General features: G+C 43.9%; 1 protein-coding gene across 1 annotated transcript in view; it reads left to right on the forward strand.

Moving 5' to 3' along the window:
* Nucleotides 1–16,117: 16,117 nt before the first annotated feature.
* Nucleotides 16,118–26,544, forward strand: part of NCF2 (neutrophil cytosolic factor 2) — a 28,110-nt gene continuing 17,683 nt past the window's right edge. The window contains exons 1-3 of the mRNA XM_057727519.1: nt 16,118–16,420; nt 18,306–18,388; nt 25,028–25,136. Of these exons, the coding sequence (XP_057583502.1) occupies nt 16,247–16,420; nt 18,306–18,388; nt 25,028–25,136 (366 nt within the window). The 5' untranslated portion in view covers nt 16,118–16,246. The remainder of the gene's footprint in view (nt 16,421–18,305; nt 18,389–25,027; nt 25,137–26,544) is intronic.

Raw genomic sequence — 26,544 nt, forward strand, 5'->3', positions numbered from 1 at the left:
TCTAAGGAATATCTTGGCCAAATATCTTTCTGATCTTTGCGTATGGCAACTTCCTGGTCCACCTATCAGGAAAGGAAAAGAGTTTGCTTTGACCCAACTTGTTCTTAGTACACTCATGCTAGTTCCTAAAATCCCAATTCCTTTTTGTTTCTAAGTGCCTTTGTTCAATAATCTATATTTTAGAATTCTTTCCAGGGATCAGCTGGTAAATCTTCTATGTCATTTTTGGAATTTCTATCTTTTAGGAAACTAGAGTCACACTTACCCATCCATCCAGTCTTTCTAGCATTGACCCTAGGCTTCACGGTGCTTCAGTTATTGACAAGGTTTTAGGGATCGTACTCGCAAAATCTTTCAGTTCCAGGGATTTAGTGAATCTGGATTTGACAACTGGAATTTCTTTAGAGCAGCTATCAGCTTCCCCACCATCCTTTGGGTCTTCACTCCCTGTGTAATTCAGGAACAAAACAGGAGCTGAGGAGTTCTGCTTTTTGACATCTGGTGATGTGACGACATCTGCACCAAGCCATGACCCTCCCTGCTCACTCTCTGACACTGAGAAGCTCTTTGTGCTGTCCTTAGTGTTTTTTGCAGCCTCAGCTTGCTCTGGCCTTCAGCTTGCCCTGTACTCTGCCTTTGATCTCTGCCCAGCACATGGATTCTTCCTTGGTCAGGGGCCACATCCTCTATTATTTGTGTGTGCCAGGCTCCCTGAGAGAATCCCCTAAGGGATTGCATTGCCTCTCCATTTCCTTCACCTTTGGGATCCTTGTGTCCCAAGTGGTTGTGTTTTTGTTTTGTTTTTTAATAAATAAATAAAGTTAATTAATTAATTGGCTTCATTGTTGAGCACGGGCTTTCTCTGCAGTGAGAGGGGGCTACTCTTCATTGTGATGCGCGGACTTACTGTGGTGGCTTCTCTTGTTGCTTAGCATGGGCTGTAGGCATGCGGGCTTCAGTAGTTGTGGCACTCGGGCTCAGTAGTTGTGGCTCGCAGGCTCTAGAGCGCAGGTTCAGTAGTTGTGGCACACGGGATTAATTGTTCTACGGCCTGTGGGATCTTCCCAGACCAGGACTCGAACACATTTCTTAACCATTGCACCACCAGGGAAGTCCAGTTGTGCTCTTTTCTGAGAATCTCCCATCTCTCTTTAGCAATCTGTTGTTTTAGAATCTTGGGCCAGGAGCAAATGTCTAGTTTTCCTTTTTTATTTGCCAAAGCTCTTTTTAAATTTTAACTTTTATTTTCACCACAGAAATACAAAAGGTCATGAAAGACTACTACAAGCAACTATATGCCAATAAATTGGATAACCTGGAAGAAATGGATAAATTCTTACAAAAGTACAATCTTCCAAGACTGAACCAGGAAGAAATAGAAAATATGAATGGATCAATCACAAGCACTGAAATTAAAACTGTGATTAAAAATCTCCCAACAAACAAAAGCCCAGGGCCAGATGGCTTCACAAGTGAATTCTATCAAACATTTCGAGAAGAGCTAACACCTATCCTTCTCAAACTCTTCCAAAATATTGCAGAAGGAGGAACACTCCCAAACTCATTCTACGAGGCCACCATCAACCTGATACCAAAACCAGGCAAAGTTGTCACAAAAAAAGAACATTACAGGCTAATATCACTGATGAATATAGATGCAAAAATCCTCAACAAAATACTAGCAAACAGAATCCAACAGCACATTAAAAAAATCATACACCATGATCAAGTGGGTTTACCCCTGGAATGCAAGGATTCTTCAATAAACACAAATCAATTAATGTGATACATCATATTAAAAAATTGAAGGAAAAAAACCACATGATCATCTCAATAGATGCAGAAAAAGCTTTTGACAGAATTCAACACCCATTTATGACAAAAATTCTCCAGAAAGTGGGCATAGAAGGAAATTACCTCAACATAATAAAAGCCATATATGACAAACCAACAGACAACATCAATCTCAATGGTGAAAAACTGAAAGCATTCCCTCTAAGATCAGGAACAAGACAAGGGTGCCCACTCTCACCATTATTATTCAACATAGGTTTAGAAGTTTTAGCCACAGCAATCAGAGGAGAAAAAAAATAAATAAAAGAAATCCAAGTTGGGAAAGAAGAAGTAAAATTGTCACTCTTTGCAGATGACATGATATTATACATAGAAAACCCTAAAGATTCTACCAGAAAACTCTAGCACTAAAAGATGAATTTAGTAAAGTAGCAGGATACAAAATTAATGAACAGAAATCTCTTGCATTCCTATACACTAACAATAAAAGATCAGAAAGAGAAATTAAGGAAACACTCCCATTCACCATTGCAACAAAAAGAATAAAATACCTAGGAATAAACCTAACCAAGGAGGTAAAAGACCTGTATGCAGAAAACTATAAGACACTAATGAAAGAAATCAAAGACAATACAAACAGATAGAGAAACATACCGTGTTCTTGGATTGGAAGAATCAACATTATGAAAATGATTATACTACCCAAAGCAATTTACAGATTCAATAAAATCCCTATCAAATTACCAATGGCATTTTTCAAAGAACTAGAACAAGAAATTTTACAATTTGTATGGAAATGCAAAAGACTCCGAATAGCCAAAGCAATCTTGAGAAGGAAAGACAGAACTGGAGGAATCAGGCTCCCTGACTTCAAACTATACTACAGGGCTACAGTGATCAAGACAATATGGTACTGGCACAAAAAAAGAAATATAGATCAATGGAACAGAATGGAAATATAGATCAATGGAGCCCAGAGATAAACCCATGCACATATGGGCACCTTATCCTTGACAAAGGAAGCAAGAATATACAATGGAGAAAAGATAGCCTCTTCAATAAGTGGTGCTGGGAAAATTGGACAGCAACATGTAAACGAATGAAATTAGAACACTTCCTAACACCATACACAAAAATAAATTCAAAATGATTAAAGACCTGACTGTAAGGCCAGACACTATAAAACTCTTAAAGAAAACTTTAAGGCAGAATACTCTGTGACATAAATTAAAGCAAGATCCTTTTTGACCTACCTCCTAGAATAATGGAAATAAAATAAAAAATAAACAAATGAGATCTAATGAAACTTAAAAGTTTTGGCATAGCAAAAGAAACCATAAACAAGACAAGAAGATAATCCTCAGAATGGGAGGAAATATTTGCCAATGAAGCAACAGACAAAGGATTAATCTCCAAAATATACAAGCAGCTCATGCAGCTCAATATCAAAAAAGCAAATAACCCAATCCACAAATAGGCAGAAGACCTAAATAGACATTTCTCCAAAGAACACATGCAGATGGCTGACAAACACATGAAAAGATGCTCAACATCACTAATCATTAGAGAAATGCAAGTCAAAGCCACAATGAGTTATCCCCTCACACCGAACAGAATGGCCATCATCAAAAAATCTAGAAACAACAAACGTTGGAAAGGGTGTGGAGAAAAGGGAACCCTTCTGCACTGTTGGTGGGAATGTAAGTTGGTACAGCCACTATGGAAAACAGTATGGAGATTCCTTAAAAAACTAAAAATAGAACTACCATATGACCGAGCAATCCCACTACTGGGCATATACCCCGAGAAAACCAGAATCCAAAAAGAATCATGTACCACAATGTCCATTGCAGCACTATTTACAATAGCCAGGACATGGAAGCAACCTAAATGCCCATCAACAGATCAATGAATAAAGAAGATGTGGCACACATATACAATGGAATATTACTCAGCCATAAAAAGGAATGAAATTGAGTTATTTGTAGTGAGGTGGATGGACCTAGAGTCTGTCATGCAGAGTGAAGTAAGCCAGAAAGAGAAAAACAAATACTGTATGCTAACTCACATACATGGAATCTAAAAAAATGGTCCTGATGAACCCAGTGACAGGGCAAGAATAAAGGTGCAGTTGTAGAGAACAGACTTGAGGACACGGGGCAGGGGGCAGGGGACGAAGGGAAAGCTGGGACAAAGTGAGAGAGTAACATTGACATACATACACTACCGACTGTAAAATAGATAGCTAGTGGGAAGCTGCTGCATAACACAGGGAGATCAACTCAATGATAGGTGATGACTGAGAGGGGTGGGGTAGGGAGGTTGGGAACGAGTTTCAGGAGGAAGGGGATATGGAGATATGTATATAAATACAGCTGATTCACTTTGTTGTACAGCAAAACTGGTACAACAGTGTAAAGCAATTATATTCCAATAAAGAGCTTAAAAAAGTAAAATAAAGTAAAATAAAATAATTTTTATTTTGGCATGCAATGAAACTAACTAGAGCAAACTTAAGCGAACACTGAAATGTATTATAAGGACCTACGAATGTCCCTCAGAGGCTAATGGTGGGCTGTGCATTCAGGAGGGTCTCAGGAAAAGCTGGAATCAGGGGCTGGGAAGTCACTGAGTTTCACTGTCTCAGTGTCTCTAGAGAAGTAGGAGCACAACCTAATAGGTGTTTACTCTTCATTCATTCAGTAAATATTTATCTTATGTTCAGACACAGTTTTAGTTGTTAGAGACACTACAGGGGAAACAAAAGAGACTTTAAAAATTCTATTTTACTAAATGTGAGGTCCAATTCTAACTCTTCCGTACCCCTTCCTCTTTTTTTTTGTATTATGATGCAGTCAGTTTCTAAACCTTCTACATCAGTCACTGTCTTGCTTAGAGTAGCATTTCCCCTTAGACACTTAGTAACCTAGGAATCTGCTTTCCTGAGGGAAATATGCTGAAGAAACAGATAAATGAATTATCCAGAGACCTGAACTTCCTAGAGAGAAAGACCCATGGAGTACTTAAACACATCCAAGAAAGATGCAAATCGTATCCCTGGCTCTGTGGCTAGATCACATTTAGTGGATAGATACTGTGGAGAGAAGACACAGGACTGAAAAAGCCAATTGCATCCAGAAAGAGAAAATTACAAGATATGTAGACTAGAATTAAATCAGATTAGCCATAATTAAAAAAAAATTTAGATCAGTTCATATTGATTCAGCTTTTGATGTAAGATGTTAGATGCTCAGTTCTGTGGAAAATGTAGAGAAATAGAAAGCATTCTCCATGCTTTCAAAGAGCTTACAGCTAGCTGAATAGATAAGGTAGAAAACATAATTTAACATATAGTGTTCATGTTTTGGAGTTTGATTATAAACACTATAGGAATTCAGAAAAATGAAAACTGTTGAGACTAACTTAGGTCAGGAAAGTTTTCATGTAGGAGATAAGTCTAAGCTGGGCTTTTTTTTTTTTTTTTTTAATATTTATTTATCTATTTATTTTGGCTGTGCCAGGTCTTAGCTGCGACATGTGGGATCTAGTTCCCCGACCAGGGACTGAACCCAGGCCTCCTGCATTGGGAGCATGGAGTCTTGCCCACTTGACCACAAGGGAAGTCCCTTAGCTGGGTTTTTAAAGAAGGGCAGGATTCATATGTGCAGAAAAAGTCAAAGAGCAATGTTATAGTGAGGAGCCCGTGTCTTTACTTGTCCTACTCAGGGTTCAGAGCTTTAGTAATTGTGTTCATTAATCCATTCATCACACTTTTACTGAGCCCCCACCAATGCAGGTGCTAGATACATGGCATATAAAGGTTCCAAGATGAGAACGATCCTCTAGTGTGCTTGATGTGAGGGTCCTTTAAACAAATAGCATTATTCATGCCCTCAATTTGATGATAGGACAGATACGTGTAACCAACCAAACTGAATTGTTACAGGACTCTATTTATTTTTTATTTATTTATTTATTTATTTATTTATTTATTTATTTATTTAATTTTTTTGGCTGGGGGGGCTGTGTTGAGTCTTCGTTGCTGAGTGCAGGCTTTCTCTAGTTGCGGAGAGTAGGGGCTACTCTTTGTTACACTGTGTGGGCTTCTCATTGCAGTGGCTTCTCTTGTTGCGAAGCACGGGCTTTAGGCGCCCAGGCTTCAGTAGTTGTGGCTCGTGGGCTCTAGAGCACAGGCTCAGTAGTTGTGGCACACGGGCTTAGTTGCTCTGTGGCATGTGGGATCTTCCCAGACCAGGGAGCGAACCCGTGTCTCCTGCACTGGCAGGCAGATTCTCAACCACTGCACCACCAGGGAAGTCCCATTACAGTGACTTTAAAAGCACCTTCCACAGCACTGATATTTAGCACATATTTTGAGAGTCTACTATGGGATAGGCACAAAAGATAAGACTGGAAAAATCAGACACATCCTCTACTCCTGGAGCTAACAGTCACTTAAGTAATTAAAATCATGTGTGGTTGAACAGGGTTGGAGAGGGAGAGAGAGGCTGTTCTGAGGGCACAGGGCAGGAATAACGAACCTCGCTGGTGAGTCAGGGAAGAGAAGACTGGGGGACGCTATAATTGTGGCAGGCAGAATCCTAAAATGACCCCCAATCCTAAAATGCCCTTGTGTAATCCCCTTCCCTTGTGTGGGCAGGAACTGTGACTTGCTTCTCACCCAGGGACTGTGGCAAAGGTGAAGGGATTTTGTAGAAGTAATCAAGATCCCTACACAGTTGATTTTCATCAAAAGAGAGATTATTTGGGGTGGGCCTAACCTAACCAAGCAGGCCCTTTAAAAAGGGGTCTAGCGATCAGAGACTCCGTGAAGTAGAGACGCTCTCTTCATTGCTGGACTTGAGGAAGCAGTGTCGTAAATTCTACAGCTACAAGGAAATGCATTCTGCCAATGGCATGAGGGAGCTTAGGAGCAGATTCTTCCCCAGTCAAGTTTCCAGGTGAGTTGCGGCCTGGCTAACGCTTGATCTCAGCTTCCTGAGACCCTGAGCAAAGGACCCAGCTGGGCCATGCCTGGATGCCTGCCCCATGGAAACTGTGAGAGTAAATGTGTATTACTTTAAGCCACTAAATTTGTGGCAATTCATTATGCAGCAATAGAAAACTAACCATTCAGACCATTCAGAACTAACTTATGATGTCTTCCTGGAGAAGGAAGACTTTCAGCACCGAGGCTTTCAACCAGCATTGCTGAAGAAGGAGGCCAGTGCTGAGCTTCCTGGATCCTCCCTGTGAAATCCAGGCCAAGTTTGCATGTAATAAATGAGGTGTCCCTGCCTACCTCCTGAGGGCTTCCTGTCTGGTATTCAGTGGGAGTATCTACTGTTGTTAGAGTCAAAGACATAGAAAGTATATACTTTTCCCTACTTTTAGAAATGTACCTCACTTTATGCAAATAAGGTGATATTGACAAACTCCATAAAATTCCATTTTTTCAAGTAGGGTTCCATTTTTTAATTTTTGGTTCTTTTAACCCATTAGCAAGGGTCTACAGGGCACCTGCCATGTGCCTAGAACTATGCTAAGTGTGATGAAGAATGAGGGGAAACAGACCTGGTTCCACCCTTCGAGGAGTTTGAGAGAGAAGCCTCATGTAGTAGAAACAGTTAAAGAATGATGAAATGCTGAGCTCTAAAAGTGGGGAGGAGGAGGTAATAGCTGGGTGCCAAGCAGTAATGAAAACAATGAGTTTGATTTCACAGCCTCCTCCCTCAAAGAAAAAGGAAAGCATCAGGAATGTTCTTAGTTTCCCGCTAAATGAATGCATCCAACAGGAGCTTGTGTCTGTTAGCAAAGCAAATGTAAATCTTGCTTATACAGAATTTTCAAATGATTTTGAAGACGCTGAGCTAAAGCTTTGAGTTATCCAACCAATGTCTTAACAAAATTTATTCAATAAATATCTTCTGAACACCTACAATATCAAGTGCTGTGCCATGAATTGAGAATACAGTGGTATAGCTGTCAGAATGTTTTAAGCGATAAATAACAGAAAATACTATTCAAGTAGCTTAAACAATAAACAGATTTATTATCTCACCAAAAAAAAAAAAAAAATCCTGAATAGGTCAGCTCCAAGAATGGTTAATTTAGGAGCTCATCAACATAATTAAGGATCCAGGTTCTTAGTTTGTCATTCTCTTTTCCTTAAGACAACAGCTTGTTCTTAGCTGGCTCTCTTCATGGTCACAAGATAGCTGCCACTGTTCCAGGCACATCTTCACAATACTGTCTATGGGAAAAACAAGGACTGTTTCTTCCCATGTGTCTCTTTTTATCAGTAAGGAAAAAAAATCTTTCCCAGAAATCCTCAGCAGACCTCCCCTGATGTCTTATTAACTAGAATTCTCTCTCACACCTGTGGCTAAACCAGTCAGAACCCCACTCCCTGGGGTGGCGTTGGGAATTTATCTCTCCTGAAGCTCATGGCCTCTGGAGAGTAGAGACCTGAAAAAAATGGGAGTTCTACCAAAGGAAAAAAGGGAAATGAAGGGTGGCTGAGAAGGCCGTCTACTAACAGTATCAATGACTGTTGTAATTAAAGACAGCAGTACTGACTGTTTCTGCACTGGGGTGCAGAAACAATCTCACAGATCATAGACAATTACAAATTGTGACAAATGCCGTGACCCGAGAGAAATGTGTGCTCCCAAGAGAGATAAGAAAGGCCATGCAGAGGAAGTGAAAGATGAGTAAGAACCAGCTGAGCAGAGGGTTGCAGGAAGAGCATTCCAGGCAGAGGAAACCATTTGAGAACATGAAAGGAGACGGGTGCACAGGAGCACTGGGAAGGGGTGGCGGAGGGACAGGAGGGAACTGGCGTGGAATGGGGGGGGGGGGGCAGGGTCGTTCCTGCACCGTGGGAAGGAGTTTGGACTGTATCCTAAGAAGAATGCTAAGGCACTGAAGGTTTTAAAACAGGGTCATGATGTGATCCAACGTGTATTTTTAGAAGACTGGTCTGGCTACTTTATGACGAATAGATGGATGAGTGAGAAAGAGGTTAGGAGACTATACGTTCAGCCACAAGCTGATGGTGGCTTGGGGACGGGAGGAAAAGTGGACAGAATTGAGTGTGAACAGCATTGCTGGGTCTCTGGGGGATATAAGGATGGGGCAGTCCCAGGACATGCCCCCCAGTCCCAGGCGAACAGTCTGTTCGAGGGGTTAAGACACGTGCACACACTTAACTCCACTGAGAGTGATTAAATGCCAAATGGGAGTTCAGGAGAAGGTGAGATCACGGGTTTGGAGGCTGGGCCTGAATTCAGCACAGCATCTGGAGGAAGGTATTTGAGCCGGGCGCTGGAGGCTGTGCAAGATGGGTTTAAAGGTACAGACATGGGAAGGGCAGCCCAGGGAGAGGAACCAGCATGGGCCAAAGCAGAGAGGCAGAAAGTGAAGGCCTAGGGGGAGAGGAGCAAGCAGTAGCGTTTGCAGGGGTTTGTGAAGTGCATTCTGGGAAATAAGGCTGGAAAAGTCATGGGCAGCAGCTCAGGGAGAGTTCTCTCTGGCAGACTTTGATAACAAAATAAAAAGGGGACTAGACTTAAGTCTAGCTTAGCTACAAAACCGCTTGGTTTTCCTGGGAATAATCAGTGTGCTAATTGAGTTTTCATTATTTATTCACTGGATGGAAGAGCAATATCTCTTCTGGCATCACTGCTACTTGCAAGTCATTTGCCAATGATTAACTTCTTTTGGGAATATATCCCTTCATCATTTATTGAGTATTCGTGCTGCAGATCCTAGAATAAAAACGCATGGGCCCAGCTCTCAAGGCATCTAAGAGTTTGAGCAGGTGAAAAGAGAAATGGCAACAAACTTAATTGTTTGGGAAGAGGTGGTACAAAGGAGTGAGAAATTCTCTCCACTACCTGGAGTGTGAAACTAGATTTCAGACAGGTGGTGATATTTAATTGGGCTTTAAGGGATGAGTAGTTTGCCAGACAAAGAACTGAGGTGGGAAGGCCTTCCAAACACAGGGCATGGTCTGTGCAAAGATGCACACACGTCTTCTCAATTCTCTCTTTTTCAATCCTACAAGCCCTATAGGATGGGCGTTTTAAAGTTTTATTTTCAGGCTCTCTGAGAAAGTTTGCTGATAACTGGTGGGTGCTTTCAGTAACTACAGAATAAGAGTTGGCATCTAAGTATTTGACCCTCAGAATTGCATTTTATCTTTTCTCTGGTGGAGCATGATTAACAAGACATTAGGATTTTAGTAAATCAAATTGGTTATACTGTCTACTCCTAATTACTTTATTGCTTTTTACTTTTCCCAGGCAGCAAGGAAAGGGATCATAAATCTGTGTTTCGGGGGAATAGTAAACACGTCAGTCATCACTGAGATCCCTTGTCTCTTCAGTTTTTCACAGAAGGATGGGAGAAGTCATAATTCACTGTCCTATCTAGCTCCTAATTTTGCTATTTGCAGGCGATTAGTCCCCTCTGAGCTTCCTAAGTGTTCACAAAAGTATCTCAGACCCAGATGACACCCAAGACCATCCTCCTCAGAAATGTGATTGCCAATATTAGCTCAAGATAAAAAGCTGGATATATCAAGATGGTCTGTGAGGGTGTGAGGAAGTGAGCAAAAACTTCATTTAAGACTGAAAAGAGGACTCTGGGAGGGTTCATGCCAATGAGCACTTCCCAGAACCTCTGCTGCCAGTGCCCCTGCCTCCTCGGTGAGCCACAGCTACCCCCCACCTCTGCAGGCAACCCTCCAACACCAGCAGACTGAATATTCGTCTAATCCAATACTTGGACATTAGTCTGAGGCTTGGACAGTCTTCTATAAACACCTCTATCACCAGGACAAGCAACCCCAAAAGCTTGGACAACCATGAGGAAACAAAGAAACACCATGCAGGCAAAGGAGCAGGAAAAAACCCCACAAGACCAAATAAATGAGGAGGAAATAGGAAAAATGCCTGAAAAAGAATTTAGAGTAATGATAGTAAAAATGATACAAAATCTCGATAACAAATTAGAGAAAGTACAAGAAACAGTTCATAAGAACTCAGAAAAACAAACAGCAATGGATAACAAAATAACTGAAATTAAAAATACTCTAGATGCTCTAACCAGCAGAATGACTGAGGCAGAAGAACGAATAAGTGAGTTGGAAGATAGAATGGAAGAAATAAACGCCACAGAGCAGGAAAAAGATAAAAAAATAAAAAGACTAGAAGACAGCCTCAGAGACCTCAGTGATAACCTTAAACGTACCAACATTCGAATTATAGGCATCCCAGAAGAAGAAGAAAACAAGAAAGGGTCTGAGAAAATATTTGAAGAGGTTCTAGTGGAAAACTTCCCCAACATGGGAAAGGAAATAATTCACCAAGTCCAAGAAGCACAGAGAGTCCCATACAGAATAAACCCAAGGAGAAATACACCAAGACACATATTAATCAAACTAACGACAATTCAACACAAAGAAAAAATATTAAAAGCAGCAAGAGAAAAGCAACAAACAACATATAAGGGAAAACCCATCAGGATAACAGCTGACCTCTCTACAGAAACTCTGCAGGCCAGAAGGGAATGGCAGGATATACTGAAAGTCCTGAAAGAGAGAAACCTACAGCCAAGAATACTGTACCCAGCAAGAATCTCATTCAGATTTGAGGGAGAAATCAAAAGCTTTCCAGACAAGCAAAAGTTAAGAGAATTCAGCACCACCAAACCAGCCTTACAACAAGTGCTAAAGGAACTTCTCTAAGTAGGAAACACAAGAAAAGGAAAACACCTACAAATACAAACCCAAAACAATTAAGAAAATGGTAATTGGAACACACATGTCAATAATCACTTTAAATGTCAATGGATTAAATGCTCCAACCAAAAGACACAGACTGGCTGAATGGATACAAAAACAAGACCCTTCTATATGCTGCCTACAAGAAACCCACTTCAGACCAAGGGATACATATAGACTGAAAGTGAAGGGATGGAAAAAGATATTCCATGCAAATGGAAGTCAAAAGAAAGCTGGAGTAGCAATACTCATATCAGACAAATTAGACTTGAAAGTAAAGACTATTAAAAGAGACAAGGAAGGGCACTACATAATGATCAAGGGATCCATCCAAGAAGAACATATCACAATGGTAAATATCTATGCCCCCAATATAGGAGCACCTCAATACATAAGGCAAATGCTAACAGCTATAAAAGGGGACATCGACAGTAACACAATTATAGTGGGAGACTTGAACACCCCACTTCCATCAATGGACAGATCATCCAAACAGAAAATCAATAAAGACACACAAGCTTTAAATGACACATTAGACCATCTCGACTTAATTGATATTTATAGGACACTCCATCCAAAAACGACAGACTACACTTTCTTCTCAAGTGCACACGGAACATTTTCCAGGATAGATCACATCTTGGGTCACAAATCAAACCTCAGCAAATTCAAGAAAATTGAAATCATATCAAGCATCTTCTCAGACCACAACGCCATGAGACTAGATATCAATTACAGGAAAAAAACTGCAAAAAATACAAACACATGGAGGCTAAACAATTCACTATTAAACAACCAAGGAATCACTACAGAAATCAAAGAGGAAATCAAAAAGTATCTAGAAACAAATGACAACGAAAACACAACAACCCAAAACCTATGGGACGCAGCAAAAGCAGTTCTAAGAGGGAAGTTTATAGCAATACAGTCCTACCTTAAGAAACAAGAAAATGATCGAATAAACAACCTAACCTTACACCTCAAACGACTAGAGAAAGAAGAACAAAGAAACCCCAAAGTGAGCAGAAGGAAAGAAATCGTAAAGATCAGAGCAGAAATAAATGAAAAAGAAAGGAAAGAAACCATAAGAAAAATAAATAAAACTAAAAGCTGGTTCTTTGAGAAGATTAACAAAATTGATAAACCATTAGCCAGACTCATCAAGAAAAAAAGGGAGAAGATGCAAATCAACAGAATTAGAAATGAAAAAGGAGAAGTCACAACGGACACCTCAGAAATACAAAACATCATGAGAGACTACTACAAGCAACTATATGCCAATCAATTGGATAACCTGGAAGAAATGGATACATTCTTAGAAAAATACAATCTTCCAAGACTGAACCAGGAAGAAATAGAAACCATGAACAGACCAATCACAAGTACAGAAATTGAGGCAGTGATTAAAAATCTCCCAACACACAAAAGCCCAGGACCAGATGGATTCACAGGCAAATTCTATCAAACATTTCGAGAAGAGTTAACACCTATCCTTCTGAAACTCTTCCAAAATATTGCAGAAGGCGGAGCACTCCCAAACTCATTCTATGAGGCTACCATCACCCTGATACCAAAACCAGGCAAAGATGTCACAAAAAAAGAAAACTACAGACCAATATCACTGATGAATATAGATGCAAAAATCCTCAACAAAATACTAGCTAACAGACTGCAACAGCACATTAAAAAAATCATACACCACGATCAAGTGGGGTTTATCCCTGGGATGCAAGGATTCTTCAATATACGCAAATCAATCAACGTGATACATCATATCAACAAATTGAAGGATAAAAACCATATGATCATTTCAATAGATGCAGAAAAAGCTTTTGACAAAGTTCAACATCCATTTATGATAAAAGCTCTCCAGAAAATGGGCATAGAAGGAAATTACCTCAACATCATAAAAGCCATATATGACAAACCAAAAGCCAACATTGTTCTCAATGGAGAAAAACTGGAAGAATTCCCTCTAAGAACAGGAACAAGACAAGGGTGTCCACTCTCACCACTGTTATTCAACATAGTTTTGGAAGTGTTAGCCACAGCCATCAGAGAAGAAAAAGAAAGAAAAGGAATCCAAATTGGAAAAGAAGAAGTAAAATTATCACTCTTTGCAGATGACATGATACTATATATAGAAAACCCTAAAGACTCTACCAGAAAACAGCTAGCACTCATTGATGAGTTTAGTAAAGTAGCAGGATACAAAATGAATGCACAGAAATCTCTTGCATTCCTATACACTAACAACGGAAGAGCAGAAAGAGAAATGAAGGAAACTCTCCCATTCACCATTGCAACCAAAAGAATAAAATACCTAGGAATAAACCTGCCTAAGGAGGCAAAAGATCTGTATGCAGAAAACTTTAAGACATTGATGAAAGAAATCAAAGATGACATAAACAGATGGAGGGATATACCATGTTCCTGGATTGGAAGAATCAACATCGTGAAAATGACTGTACTACCCAAAGCAATTTACAGATTTAATGCAATCCCGATCAGATTGCCAATGGCATTTTTCACAGAACTAGAGCAAGAAATCTTACGATTTGTATGGAAACGCAAAAGACCCCGAATAGCCAAAGCAATCTTGAGAAGGAAAAATGGAGTTGGTGGAATCAGGCTTCCTGACTTCAAACTATACTACAAGGCCATAGTGATCAAGACAGTATGGTACTGGCACAAAAACAGAAAGGAAGATCAATGGAATAGAATAGAGAACTCAGAAGTAAGCCCAAACACATATGGGCACCTTATCTTTGACAAAGGAGGCACGAGTATACAATGGAAAAAAGACAGCCTCTTCAATAAGTGGTGCTGGGAAAATTGGACAGCAACATGTAAAAGAATGAAATTAGAACACTTCCTAACACCATACACAAAAATCAACTCCAAATGGATTAAAGACCTACATATAAGGCCAGACACTATCAAACTCCTAGAGGAAAACATAGGCAGAACACTCTTTGACATACATCAAAGCAACATCCTTTTTGACCCACCTCCTAGAATCATGGAAATAAAATCAAGAATAAACGAATGGGACCTCATGAAACTTAAAAGCTTTTGCACAGCAAAGGAAACCATAAACAAGACTAAAAGGCAACCTTCAGAATGGGAAAAAATAATTGCCTATGAAACAACGGACAAAGGATTAACCTCCAAAATATACAAGCAGCTCATGCAGCTTCATACCAAAAAAGCAAATAACCCAATCCACAAATGGGCAGAAGACCTAAATAGACATTTCTCCAAAGAAGACATACAGATGGCCAACAAACACATGAAAAGATGCTCAACATCACTCATCATCAGAGAAATGCAAGTCAAAGCCACAATGAGGTATCACCTCACACCAATCAGAATGGCCATCATCACAAAGTCTGGAAACAACAAATGTTGGAGAGGGTGTGGAGAAAAGGGAACTCTCCTGCACTGTTGGTGGGACTGTAAGTTGGTACAGCCATTATGGAAAACAATTTGGAGGTTCCTTAAAAAACTACAAATAGAACTACCATACGATCCAGTAATCCCACTCCTGGGCATATACCCAAAGAAAACCATAATCCCAAAAGAAACTTGTACCATAATGTTTATTGCAGCACTCTTTACAATAGCCAGGACATGGAAGCAACCTAAATGCCCATCAACAAATGAATGGATACAGAAGATGTGGCATATATATACAATGGAATATTACTCAGCTATAAAAAGGGATGAGATGGAGCTATATGTAATGAGGTGGATAGAACTACAATCTGTCATACAGAGTGAAGTAAGTCAGAAAGAGAAAGACAAATATTGCATGCTAACTCACATATACGGAATCTAAAAATGGTACTGATGAACTCAGTGACAAGAACAGGGAAGCAGATACAGGGAATGGACTGGAGAACTCGAGGTATGGGAGGGGGCGGGGGGTGAAGGGGAAACTGAGAAGAAGCGGGAGAGTAGTACAGACATATATATACTACCAACTGTAAAATAGTCAGTGGGAAGTTGTTGTATAACAAAGGGAGTCCAACTCGAGGATGAAAGATGCCTTAGAGGACTGGGGCAGGGAGGGTGGAGGGGAATCGAGGTGGGGGCATCAAGGAAGGGAGGGAATATGGGGATATGTGTATAAAAACAGTTGATTGAACCTGGTGTACCCCCCAAAAAAATAAAATAAAATAAAAGAAAAAAACAAAAAAAAAAAAAACAAAAAAAAAAAAAAAAAAAAAAAGACTGAAAAGAACTATTCTGTCATCCAACACCCTCATTGGGCAGGGACCCGGAGGTCGCCCTGCGCCTGGGGGCGCAGAGCCCTGGCCAGAAACTGCTGCCTGCAGATGGGGGTGGAAGTCAGAGAGGAGGAGCTGGGGGACAGAGCAGAAGCATTTTGGGGAACTGCTGCATCACGGGCAGTATCTGATGCACTTCCTCTCTCCTCCACACTCCGCCCCGCTCGCCCTCTCTCCTTCTCTTTCCTTTTCTCTCACGGTAGGCTTATGTGTCAGTTGCCTAAAGGTGGGGACATTTCCTGCCGCCTTTGCAACACTAAGTTGTCTTAAGGGAGGCTGTGCCCCATTCTGAGCTCCTGGCCAGGAAAGTGAAGGCCAGGGCAGCCCTGCCTGGGGAGACACCTGCTCACAGCCTTCCGATTTGCACCTGACCATGTCCCTGGCCGAGGCCATCAGCCTCTGGAATGAAGGGGTGCTAGCAGCCGACAAGAAGGACTGGAAGGGAGCCCTGGACGCCTTCACCGCCGTCCAGGACCCCCATTCCAGGATTTGCTTCAACGTGGGCTGCGTGTACAAGATCCTGGGAAACATGCCAGAGGCAGAGAAGGTGAGTGGAGGTGCTGTGCCTGCGGCCTCCCCCTGGGCCTTTGTAATGAGCGGTTCTCAGCCCAGGCTGCACTTTAGAAACCTCTCAGGAGCTTCGGAAGAACAAACGCTGCCCAGGCCCCACCCACCCCCAGAGATCCTGATTCAATTGGCCTGGGGTGGGGCCTGGGTGGCCAGGTGGTTTTGAAGAGCTCCCCAGATGGTTCTAACAAGCAGCCCAGCTGGGAACCATTAGCTGAGGTTTCTGCTCTCCTTTATTCTCCATCTATTACATTCAAATCATTCTGGAAACTTTTAACACCTTTTTGAAAGCCCCTCTCCCCTGCATTATGTTTTTTTTCTATCAACTGTTTGCCACAGAATTTCCATCTCAGCTTCACACCTGATTTTAAAGCACCTCTCTTGGCTTTCCAGGAAGTTCCTGTGTGTGAGCGTTGCTTGACAAGAGATCAAGAGGAGGGACTTAAGAAAAACAGGTTTCATCTCAAGTGACAATTCTGATCAATAACGTGGGGCATTCGAGTAAGGATTCTGAGGCTGGTGAAAGAAAAGCAGATAGTGGTTGATTAATGATGTCTGCCAAGGACAGGTTGTGGGATGTTATAGCATCTTTTTCAACTATTTTTTCTCTCCCATAATTCCTAGAATGGGGTTGAACATTCTCAACAATCACTTTTTTCAGATTGGTCATGGTAAGCTGGAAAGGGTACGGAGTTTGGAAGCAGAAGATCTAGGATCAAACCCCAGCTCTGCCTCTCTCTGGACCTCTTGGTTTTCAGGAAGTTGTGTAGACTTCTGGCTCTGAGCCTCTGGGGAGGTTAAACATCACAAGGATTGAGGCACCAACTCTTAACGTGTGGTGTAACTTCACGCCACTGTAGAAATGTTAGTCCTTATTTTTACCTTTTACTGCAAGTCTTTGCAAGGTGGTGTGGCCCGTTGACTGACTCCCCAGCCCCTTGAAAGAGCTAGTTACAGCCACGCTCACCCTGACAAACAGGGAGAGAGAGGCCACTTGGAACACCTGTGCAGACTGCCTAGACCACCCCGGGGCTGCAGAGTGGGCAGACAGGAGTGCAGGAGGGGCCCCTGTGTCTGGCTGGAGGGAGGACAGCAGCCCCCCACCTCCTCTTGGGGGGCCTGCCCAGGGGCTGAGCAAACACCACCGAGATGCCGAGGGCTGTTGGAGACAAAGTGCGCACTCTCAGGAGAAGAGGCTGGCAACGCTCAGCAGCTGGTCTGGGTACAGCTCCGCCAGCAGGGGCCACGGGGCAAGGCCGTGCAGCCCGCTCACCTCTCAGCCGGCCTCTCCCCTGTCCACCCTTTCTCTCCCTGCTCTAGGTCTCTCTTTGCTTTTTTCTGCTCTGGCCTCTTGCTGCTTTTCTTTGGTTTCATGCTTGCATCCTCACTCCTGGCTCTTATATGCATTCTTATTTGTTATTTTAATTGTATAATATTTCAAAACAATGAATAAAATGGTGATAAGAACATACATATTAATAAGTACCTTAATTGCATAATATTTCTATAATACATTTATAAAATAAACAAATATAAGGCTGTATACATAACATTGTAAGTAGGTTGTTTTCAAATTTGATTACTTTTATTTTAATCCTGTCAGTAATCTTGAAAGGCGGATAGAATAGTCCCATTTTACGGAGGAGAAAACTAAGGTTCAAGGAGGTTAATTAGGTAACCTGCCTTGTGCCATGCCACTAGGAAGTGACCACACAGGGCGTTCTGACCCCTAAGCCTCCTGTCACCTTTAAAAAGACACCATCAAAATAAAAATAAATAAAATAAAAATTCACCAACCATTCTCGTGACCCTTCCTGCCTCCCTCTCTGGCTCATCTCCTCACTGCCTGGCCGATCTCTCCACAGGCCTTCACCAAAAGCATTAACCGAGACAAGCACTTGGCGGTGGCCTACTTCCAACGAGGGATGCTCTACTACCAGATGGAGAAGTAAGTGGTCCAGTGTTGCACAAGCTGGGGAAGTGCACAGAAAAGCCAGAGAGGGTCTTGGTGCTGCTAGACTTTGTGTTTGAGAAGTCTCTCCCCGGCCTCTGTGGGGGAGCATGACTGGATCTTCTCTGGGCAGTTATGCAATCAGTCAGCAAGAGGCAAAAGCCCTCTCTGGGGAGGAAAGGCGGGCCTGCCACCCAGTTAACGGCCCATGATGAGCCTCCGTAACTACCAAAGGCTTGGTGTGGTGCCCTGCCAGTATTCCTGGTGGGTCACAGCCCGGGCGGTGCTGGTTGTAGAGACTTTGGCCATCCAGGGAGCACCCATGGTGGTCGACTGCTGTGAGGTATTGAGCTGTCACTCAATGAAGATGATCGTGAAACCACATCAAAACCTTCTTTCATTCCTGCAGAATGTTTTCATAAACCCAGTTTAATCCATTCAATGAGATATAATTCAGCCATCAACATGAGAACATAAACGACATCATGTGTACAAGAATATATTAATACAGATAAATAAGTAGCACGTCTTAATATAGAAAGAAGTTCACAATAGATACTGAATTTAAAACAGATCTCAAAATAGTATGTGTACTGCAATCCCATCTCTGTTTCGCAGAATAGTCTGAAAGGTCATAAACCAAAAATTGTCAGCAGTTCTCTCCAGGTGGTGAAATTATAGGGATTTCCATTTTATTCTATCAGCCTTTCTGTATTTTTGGTGCATTTACAGTCAATACAAAATAATTAACAAAAAGACAAATAAATAGAAAATGAAAGTGAATCTCAATTCCCACACCTCTCCCCCAAATACCCCAATAACATACAAATAACAAAGAAAACATATTCTCAGCATCCATTTAAAATGTTTTAGAGGATGGCAAACTGACCCTTTGTAGAAATTGTTCCATTAGTGTGCACAAGTTCTGAAGAAGATTCAGCTCAGGCTAAAGAACTTTCAAATGGTGAAAACTGTTGGTAGGGGCATGGTATGTGTGTACATGTGTGTGTGTGTACACAACAGGTGAAGCAAGGTGTTGGTGGGGCAGAGGGGAGGCTGCAGAGAATGTCCAGGCATTGGGGAAGGGGTGGGCTGGGCTCTGATCCTCTGCAGCCCTGAAAGGCTTTGATCCTAGGGTTTAGTCAGCAACCAAGCCTGCAAGGCTGCTGTGCAGAGCTGTTGCTGCGGGCAACCACCAGAATCTCAGAGGACTTCCAAGACGTAGATGCAGTCGATTACCTGAATGAGTAAGAGCAGGAGTGAAGTCTCCCCAAAAGAAGAACCACTGATGCAGAGGCTGTCTGAGAAGAGAAAGCCTTGAATTGAGAGAAGATATACAGGCCTTTACTTTTTAGCAGCACCATACCCTGGGCTCCCTTCTTAACACTCTTCTCCTTCTCGGTCCCCCCTTCCCTCATCCCCGCTATCCTCTAGGTGTATAGGATATGCCGGCAGGTCTGAGCACAGATCCTCCGCTTGATCTTCAATCTCGAAAGACAAAATCGAAGGCCATCCTTTAATTAGCTCTAACAACCTCTGGTGAGGAGAGACAGATGGCAAAGAAGGGTGCCTCCCAGAAGAAATTTCTACATGAAATGCCCAGAAGTCCCAGAATCTGAAAGGCTCATATATTGAGTCAAAAAGATCTTAGAAAGATCCAGAAATAAGATTCAGGATTCAATTAGTCTGTGACTGATAATAGTTCAATCTAAGAAAAATCTACCAAATTTTGTCTTTAATTCAACAACTGTCTATTGAAGAAATAATATAAGTGAGGCACTCTTCTTGGCCTTGAGCTGCCTTCCTTTCTTTTGCTCGATCCATAGGCATTGGTGTCCTCCCCTCCCCGAGGTTCCGCTCTTGACTCTCTGTCCTTTGATCACTGTAACAGTGGTTGTTAAATAGCAAAATGTATAGATTATCTTCCCCAGAAAAGACATACAAGCACATACATACTTTTATGTACAATTTCAGGGGGTTCAGTGTCCCCTGAAAATCATACATGAACCCTTAGGGATCCCACCCTCTCCTGTAGCATTGATCTCCCAGCCAGCTACTAAGCATATCCCTGGGATCAACCCAGAATTTCTCTTTTCCTAAAACTGGTGAAGTTGACCTCTTAAGTATCTTTTAAATGCACCTGTTTCTGTCCCTCCCTACCAGCACTGCCCTGGTTTAGATCCCGTTTTTCACCAGGACTCTTGTAATCACTTCCAAACTGATTTCTTAGCCACCAGTCTTGCCTTCTCCACCCATATCCCGGAGTGATCTTCTTTAAAAAGAAATGTGACCTGCTGAAGAAACTCCAGTGGATCCCACTACTGTAGGATAAAGGACAGCTTCCCTTGCCTGTTGCTCGATGGTTCAGCTACCGTGCGCCCACTTACATCCTCCAGAGGTTGCCCTAGCCACGCTTACCCGCTAGGGCAGGGACCACCCTCTTTCATGCTTCCTTTTATCACGTCTGTCTCCTCTATGACAGATATTCGCCTGTATATTTGTCTCCTCTACTGCTAGTGAGGAAAGAATACTTATTCACTCTTGTATTTCAGTATCTAGTCTAGTATTAATACGTGCTTATGGAATGAAGTGAAAGCGGGTGAAGTATATCCTCTGCTTCAAGGAACTTATACATTAAAAAAGGGGAAACAGGTCACAAACACTAGTAACTATAATGCAGAGCAGAATGGGGCAAGTGCTAGAGGAGATCTTTTTAGATAAATGCCATGGGGACCTAGAACAATCACTTTTTTAAGAATACTTATTATTATTATTTTGGCTGAATTGGGTCATGGGCTTTCTCTAGTTGTGGAGAGTGGGGGCTACTCTTCATTGCAGTGTGCGGGCTTCTCAGTGCAGTGGCTTCTCTTCTTGTGGAGCAAGGGCTCTGGGCTTCAGTAGTTGCAGCACACGGGCTCAGTAGTTGTGGCATATAGGCTTAGTTGCTCTGCAGTATATGGGAGATTCCCGGCCCAGGGATCAAACCCATGTCCCCTGCATTGGCAGGCGGATTCTTAACCATTGTGCCACCAGGGAAGTCCCTAGAACAATCGCTTTTTAATGAGTGGGTTAGGAATTCCCTCAGATTACAGAGGGACTTGTTTTAAGGTGGTGTTATGGGTGTTTTCCCCACTTTCAGATGTTGTCAGGTTGCTCTTCTGTCATTATAAAGTTCCATAGAACAGAGTTAGAGTCGCTCTGAGCAGGCAGGTTGGGTCTGAGGGATGGCTGTGGCCAACTTTCTCACCAATCTGACCACTGTCTTGTCATCCAAAGGGGGAGGGGTGCCTAAGGTGCCTTTCAGATCCTGGCCTTATGAATTTTAAGGTCTTGATACTATGGCGAGACCCTTTATTTCATTTTTTTTAAAATATTTATTTATTTTTGGCTGCATCAGGTCTTAGTTGCAGTGCGTGGGCTTCTCTGTAGTTGTGGCTCGAATGCTCAGTAGTTGCAACACGCAGGCTTAGTTGCCCTGCAGCACGTGGGATCTTAGTTTCCCAACCAGGGATCGAACCTGTGTCCCTTGCATTGGAAGGGGGATTTTTAACCACTGGACCACCAGGGAAGTTGCCTCTGGTGAGACCCTTTAGATGGAGCTGCCCCAAGTGGCAACCCAGCAAAGCCTTTTCCCTGACATCTGAAACGGGAAAGGACATGGCCCCAGACCCTGGTCCGGAGGTGTTTGACATTTCGACTCCTTTCAGCTGGCTCACACTCTCTCCGTTATCCGTGTGTGTGGACCGTAGGATTCTAGGCTGCATGGGGCCCTGGCAGCAGAGGAACCATCGGGGAATTTCAGTGGTTACTAAGAAACCTTTCCAGGGAGTATTACAGAAATGATGGTTGTAAACCCTCTCAGGCTCAGAGCTGATGAGAAGCATCAGCGAGTTTGCCGCCCTGCTGCTGAGCAGCCAAGGCCCCAGACAGGGTGACATTCAGGTGACATTCAGGTGTGTGTGTGTGAGGAAAGCCCTCAGACCCAGCCCAGCAGAACCTGGGGGGGTGGGGGGGGGTGGAGCTGCCTGCACCTTGGCTTCGTAGGGGATGCTGTGGGTTCCCAGTGGCATGGAGGAAACCCCCTGCAGAAGGGCTGGAGGGAGGTGCGGGCTGCGCCGCGTGCCGCCCAGCACACAGGGCTGGAGGCTATTTTGGAGTTTTCATACTGAGCTCGTTCAGACCCTGTGCAGCAGGAAGCAGAGCTGTGTGTCAGAGCAGATGCCCCTGGGGAGCAGCTCCCAGTAAACAAGGGGCTGCCGAGGAGAGGCCGGCAGCAGGCGGTCAGGACGATGCTGTCCAAGACAGGTTTAAAAACAGACCTCTAGCAGGGGGACCCCCCTACCCCGTTTTAAACACAAAGCAAGCCTTTTGAATAATGTCAGTTCTTTCTTTCTCCCTCCTACTGGGCCCAGATCTTAAGCCCTCTTGATGGGTAGAATTATGAGGAGGAGTTTGCTGGGGTCGTTCAATCCCACATAGACACAGGCGGTGTTACGTCACAACTGAAACTCAGCTCCTGAGCCAGCTCGCCAGGGAGGCAGGCACACCCGCAGGTGAATGCTGACGGAGCCTCGCGCGCCCTCTGAGGATGCTCCACACTCTCACAGACAGGCAGTGGAACAGGATAGACATCGCACCTGCCCACGAAACAGGACACCTGCCCCCTTCTTGGCTCAGTCCCTCCATCTTCCAGCTTAGAAGGAACAGGGATGCTTACCCCCTCCCCCTTCAAGGGAACGCCTCAAAGGATGTGCAAACGACTTGAAATGCTTCTTGCTTCCTAAGGAAAGGCCTGCGTGTTTTTAATAGGTTTTTTACAATCGGCATTATTAAGAAGGATATGTTAGAGGAAGCCATCCTCCTGTTTCAAACCCCGGCTCTCTGCTCCCGTTACTCCTGCAGCCCCTGCAGCTGTGTGAGTTACTTCCAACCGAATGATGACGGGATGTCCAGCGTCCCCCCCGGCCACCCTGGGACCTCTCAGCCGGCCCACCCTCCTGGTCAGCTCCAAGCTTCCCTGAGATCAGCATTCCAGCTTCCACAACTGTGTATTTTTATCTTCTGATAACTTAATATAGTATACAGTGTTAAGAAAGCACACAATAAAAGATTGGCATATGAATTTAATTGCTAGAGTTTTAGAGCTGGAAATATAATATACATATAATAAATGATAAATACATAAATAATACATATACACATATATAGAGTAAATTACTGTGTATGCCAGGCATTGTCCTAAGCACCTGAATGCTCTGTGCTATTGTTGTTCTCTACAGATGAGGAAGAAGACTTAGAGAAATTAGATAACTTGCCCTTTGTCACTAGATAGTAAGGGGCGGAGCCAGGATTCCGGTCCATGTGGGTTTGACTTCAGAAATTAGATCCAGGACCACATACTAGCAAGCGCCTCGTGTTCTGTGCTCCATGAATATAATTTGCTCCTTGTACACAGTGCACTCCTTATAATATCAGCCTGGAAGTGGAGGCCAGGGGAGCAATTGGCCAGGGTCTCCCAGTGAGTGGCAGGACTGATGGATCTGGTCCCAGTCTCTCGGGCCCTGTCCTAGGGTGCCTTCATTACCCCACACCACCTCTCGAGGGTCCCTACCAGCCTGTGTCCAAATTCCAGGTTTGCCTCCAAGAGAAGCCACACATGGCGGCTCTGGGTCAGACACTGGCTGAGGGACTTTTGGTTCAGTTGCCTGGTGGGAGCCACAACCAAACAGCCAAATTGGTTCCTGCCAGGCCGGGCGCTGGGTGGGGTGGGGGTCGCTTGATTTTTGCTGCTTCTACCCCCTGCCGCCCAGCCATGGCCCTTTCCCACCAGGGCCTCTGTGGAGGTCAGGGGCAGGCCGAGCAGGCCTGGTCCAGGTCCTGCCCACACCCCCACGGGCACTATTGGTGTGCTCAGCCCTATTCTCTGCCACAAATCCAGGGGCAGCCGCCCTGATCCACCTGGAGCCAGTCAGCACAATGCCAACCCAGCAGAGCAGAGGGGCAGTGCCAGGAACAGTGTTAGAAATGCCCTCTGGCCTAAGTGATAGTTTCTATTTTCTTTCTCCCAACGTGTGTGGAGGAAGAGGGAGGGGACAGGAGACTCCAAAGGCCACAAAACCAAGAGCTAAGTTCGACTCAGAAGGAGCCGAAGGAGAAGGCTCTGGGCAGGAGGAGGATGCCAGCGGCTGTGAGGAGGGGCCCCTTGTCGCCCCATCAGCCTGGCCTGGCTTCTTGCAGGGCAGCAAGGCACAAGCTGTGCTCTGAATCAGCTCCGAGGGGACACAGGGGCCGGAAGGTGCTGCTATGCTTGGGGCTCTCGGGGGAGAAGGAGGCTCTCTTGGGAAGTGACAAGCTGGTTGTCAGAGAGGTGGGAGCTGTGTGCAGTCAACAGAGACAGAAACACCTGTGGCCGCCTGAGACTGGGAGGCGGGCAGGGCTGCTGGGATGCACAACTCCAGGGGGCACCGTTCACACCGGGTTCTATGAAACACTGGGGCTAAGTGCTGGCGGAAAAACGAGAGCAGGTCAAAAAGGATTGGAAAGGCTTCCTGTCCCAGTGAAGACGGGTGGGCAAAGGAAAGCAGACACACTTCACTCTTCATTCTTCTGTGCCCTGAACTGGTTTCTTTCCTGCAGTTATGATTCTGCCCTTAAAGACCTCAAGGAGGCCTTGACCCAGCTTCGAGGGAACCAGCTGATCGACTACAAGATCCTGGGGCTACAGTTCAAGCTATTTGCCTGCGAGGTGAGGAGGAAGCGCCCAGCCTGGGCGGGAGTGGGCGCTGGCTTGGGGCTGCTGACAGTTTCCATGCACAGCGATCTGTTGACGCCTCCGGGAGCCTAGAAAAGGCATTTCACCTCCCCTGCCTTGGGACTCAGATTTTCCCTTAAGGAAAGATGCAGATCCGTTGCTTCGGGCTCCTCGTGGAGTCTACAGATACCTAAGCGCATGGAGTTTTATTAACGTGAGGCTCAAAGGACCATGTGGAGATGAGTTTGCTGGGTTCTCCAAAGGGAGGCTTGGCTGCACACGAGTGGGTTGGCCTGGGAAAGTAGTCATAATCATTTGCATCATTCAGGTAGACAGGCTATTTTCTCAGCATTATACTAACAAATTCAAAGGTACTGTTTCACTCACCATAAAGAACCTGCTTTAATCCCGCTCAGTTCCTAAGGTCACAGTCTTTGGGATGAATGGTCTGGCCTCAGGTACTTGGTTGATACCCACAGAGAGAGTGAGGATAGTTTAGCACCAACCTGTCCCCTCCCCAACGGGAGGAAGGTTCCCTCCTGGTCAAAGAACAGCTCAGGGCACACAGTTAGGAAAGGTCTTTCATAGAAGGATGACTTATGTTCTATATGACCAAGACCAAGAGGCACGACTGGCTTTGACTTTACAGATTCATGTGCTTTTTCCCACCAACCCTCCCCACTCCCATTCCAAACTTCACATGTACACTGGTAGCTTTAAAACTAAAATCCACACAAATATCATAGATCTTTACTTAGAAGAATTGGTGAAAAAAGTCCTCTTGCTTTAGTTTCTCAGGCAGGAGAAGCCAAGTGTTCCCAGGGTCACTCAGGGCTAATAATAGAGTCCACAGCTGCCTGGGCCCCTGGGGACACATGTCCCCACTCAGCCCTGTAGTAGGATAGCAACTCACTTCAGGTCTTCCAGTCTAGGGAAATGAGCCTTTTGGGTGGGAATTGGTTGGCATTTGGCCAGCTTTTAGAGTACAGTCTCTCAACCATGGCCCCTTTGATACGTTGGACCAGCTAATTCTTTGTTGTGGGGACTGGCCTGTGCATTGTAGGATGTGGAGACGCATTCCCGGCCTCTACCCACTAGAAGCCTATAGCACCCCACCCCCAGCGTGACAACCTAAAATATCTCTAGACATTGCCAATTACCCCTGACTGAGTACATAGATTAAAGGGTTGAGGGACCGAGTAGCTCTAGAGGAAGAATCCTAAAACAGTGGCATCAAAGCAGAAGTCCATGGGAGGAACATTCCCTGTCTAGTTGGAGTTGAAATGACCCAGGGGGCAGGAAATACTGGCTGTATGGGCTTCTCTGCAAGTGAGGCTGGACTTTTCAGGGTCCCATCTGCCACGTGGGACACTCTAGTCACTTCCCTACTTATGTTGCCATC

This window comes from Hippopotamus amphibius, chromosome 3 (assembly GCF_030028045.1).
Source record: "Hippopotamus amphibius kiboko isolate mHipAmp2 chromosome 3, mHipAmp2.hap2, whole genome shotgun sequence".
NCBI lineage: Eukaryota > Metazoa > Chordata > Mammalia > Artiodactyla > Hippopotamidae > Hippopotamus > Hippopotamus amphibius.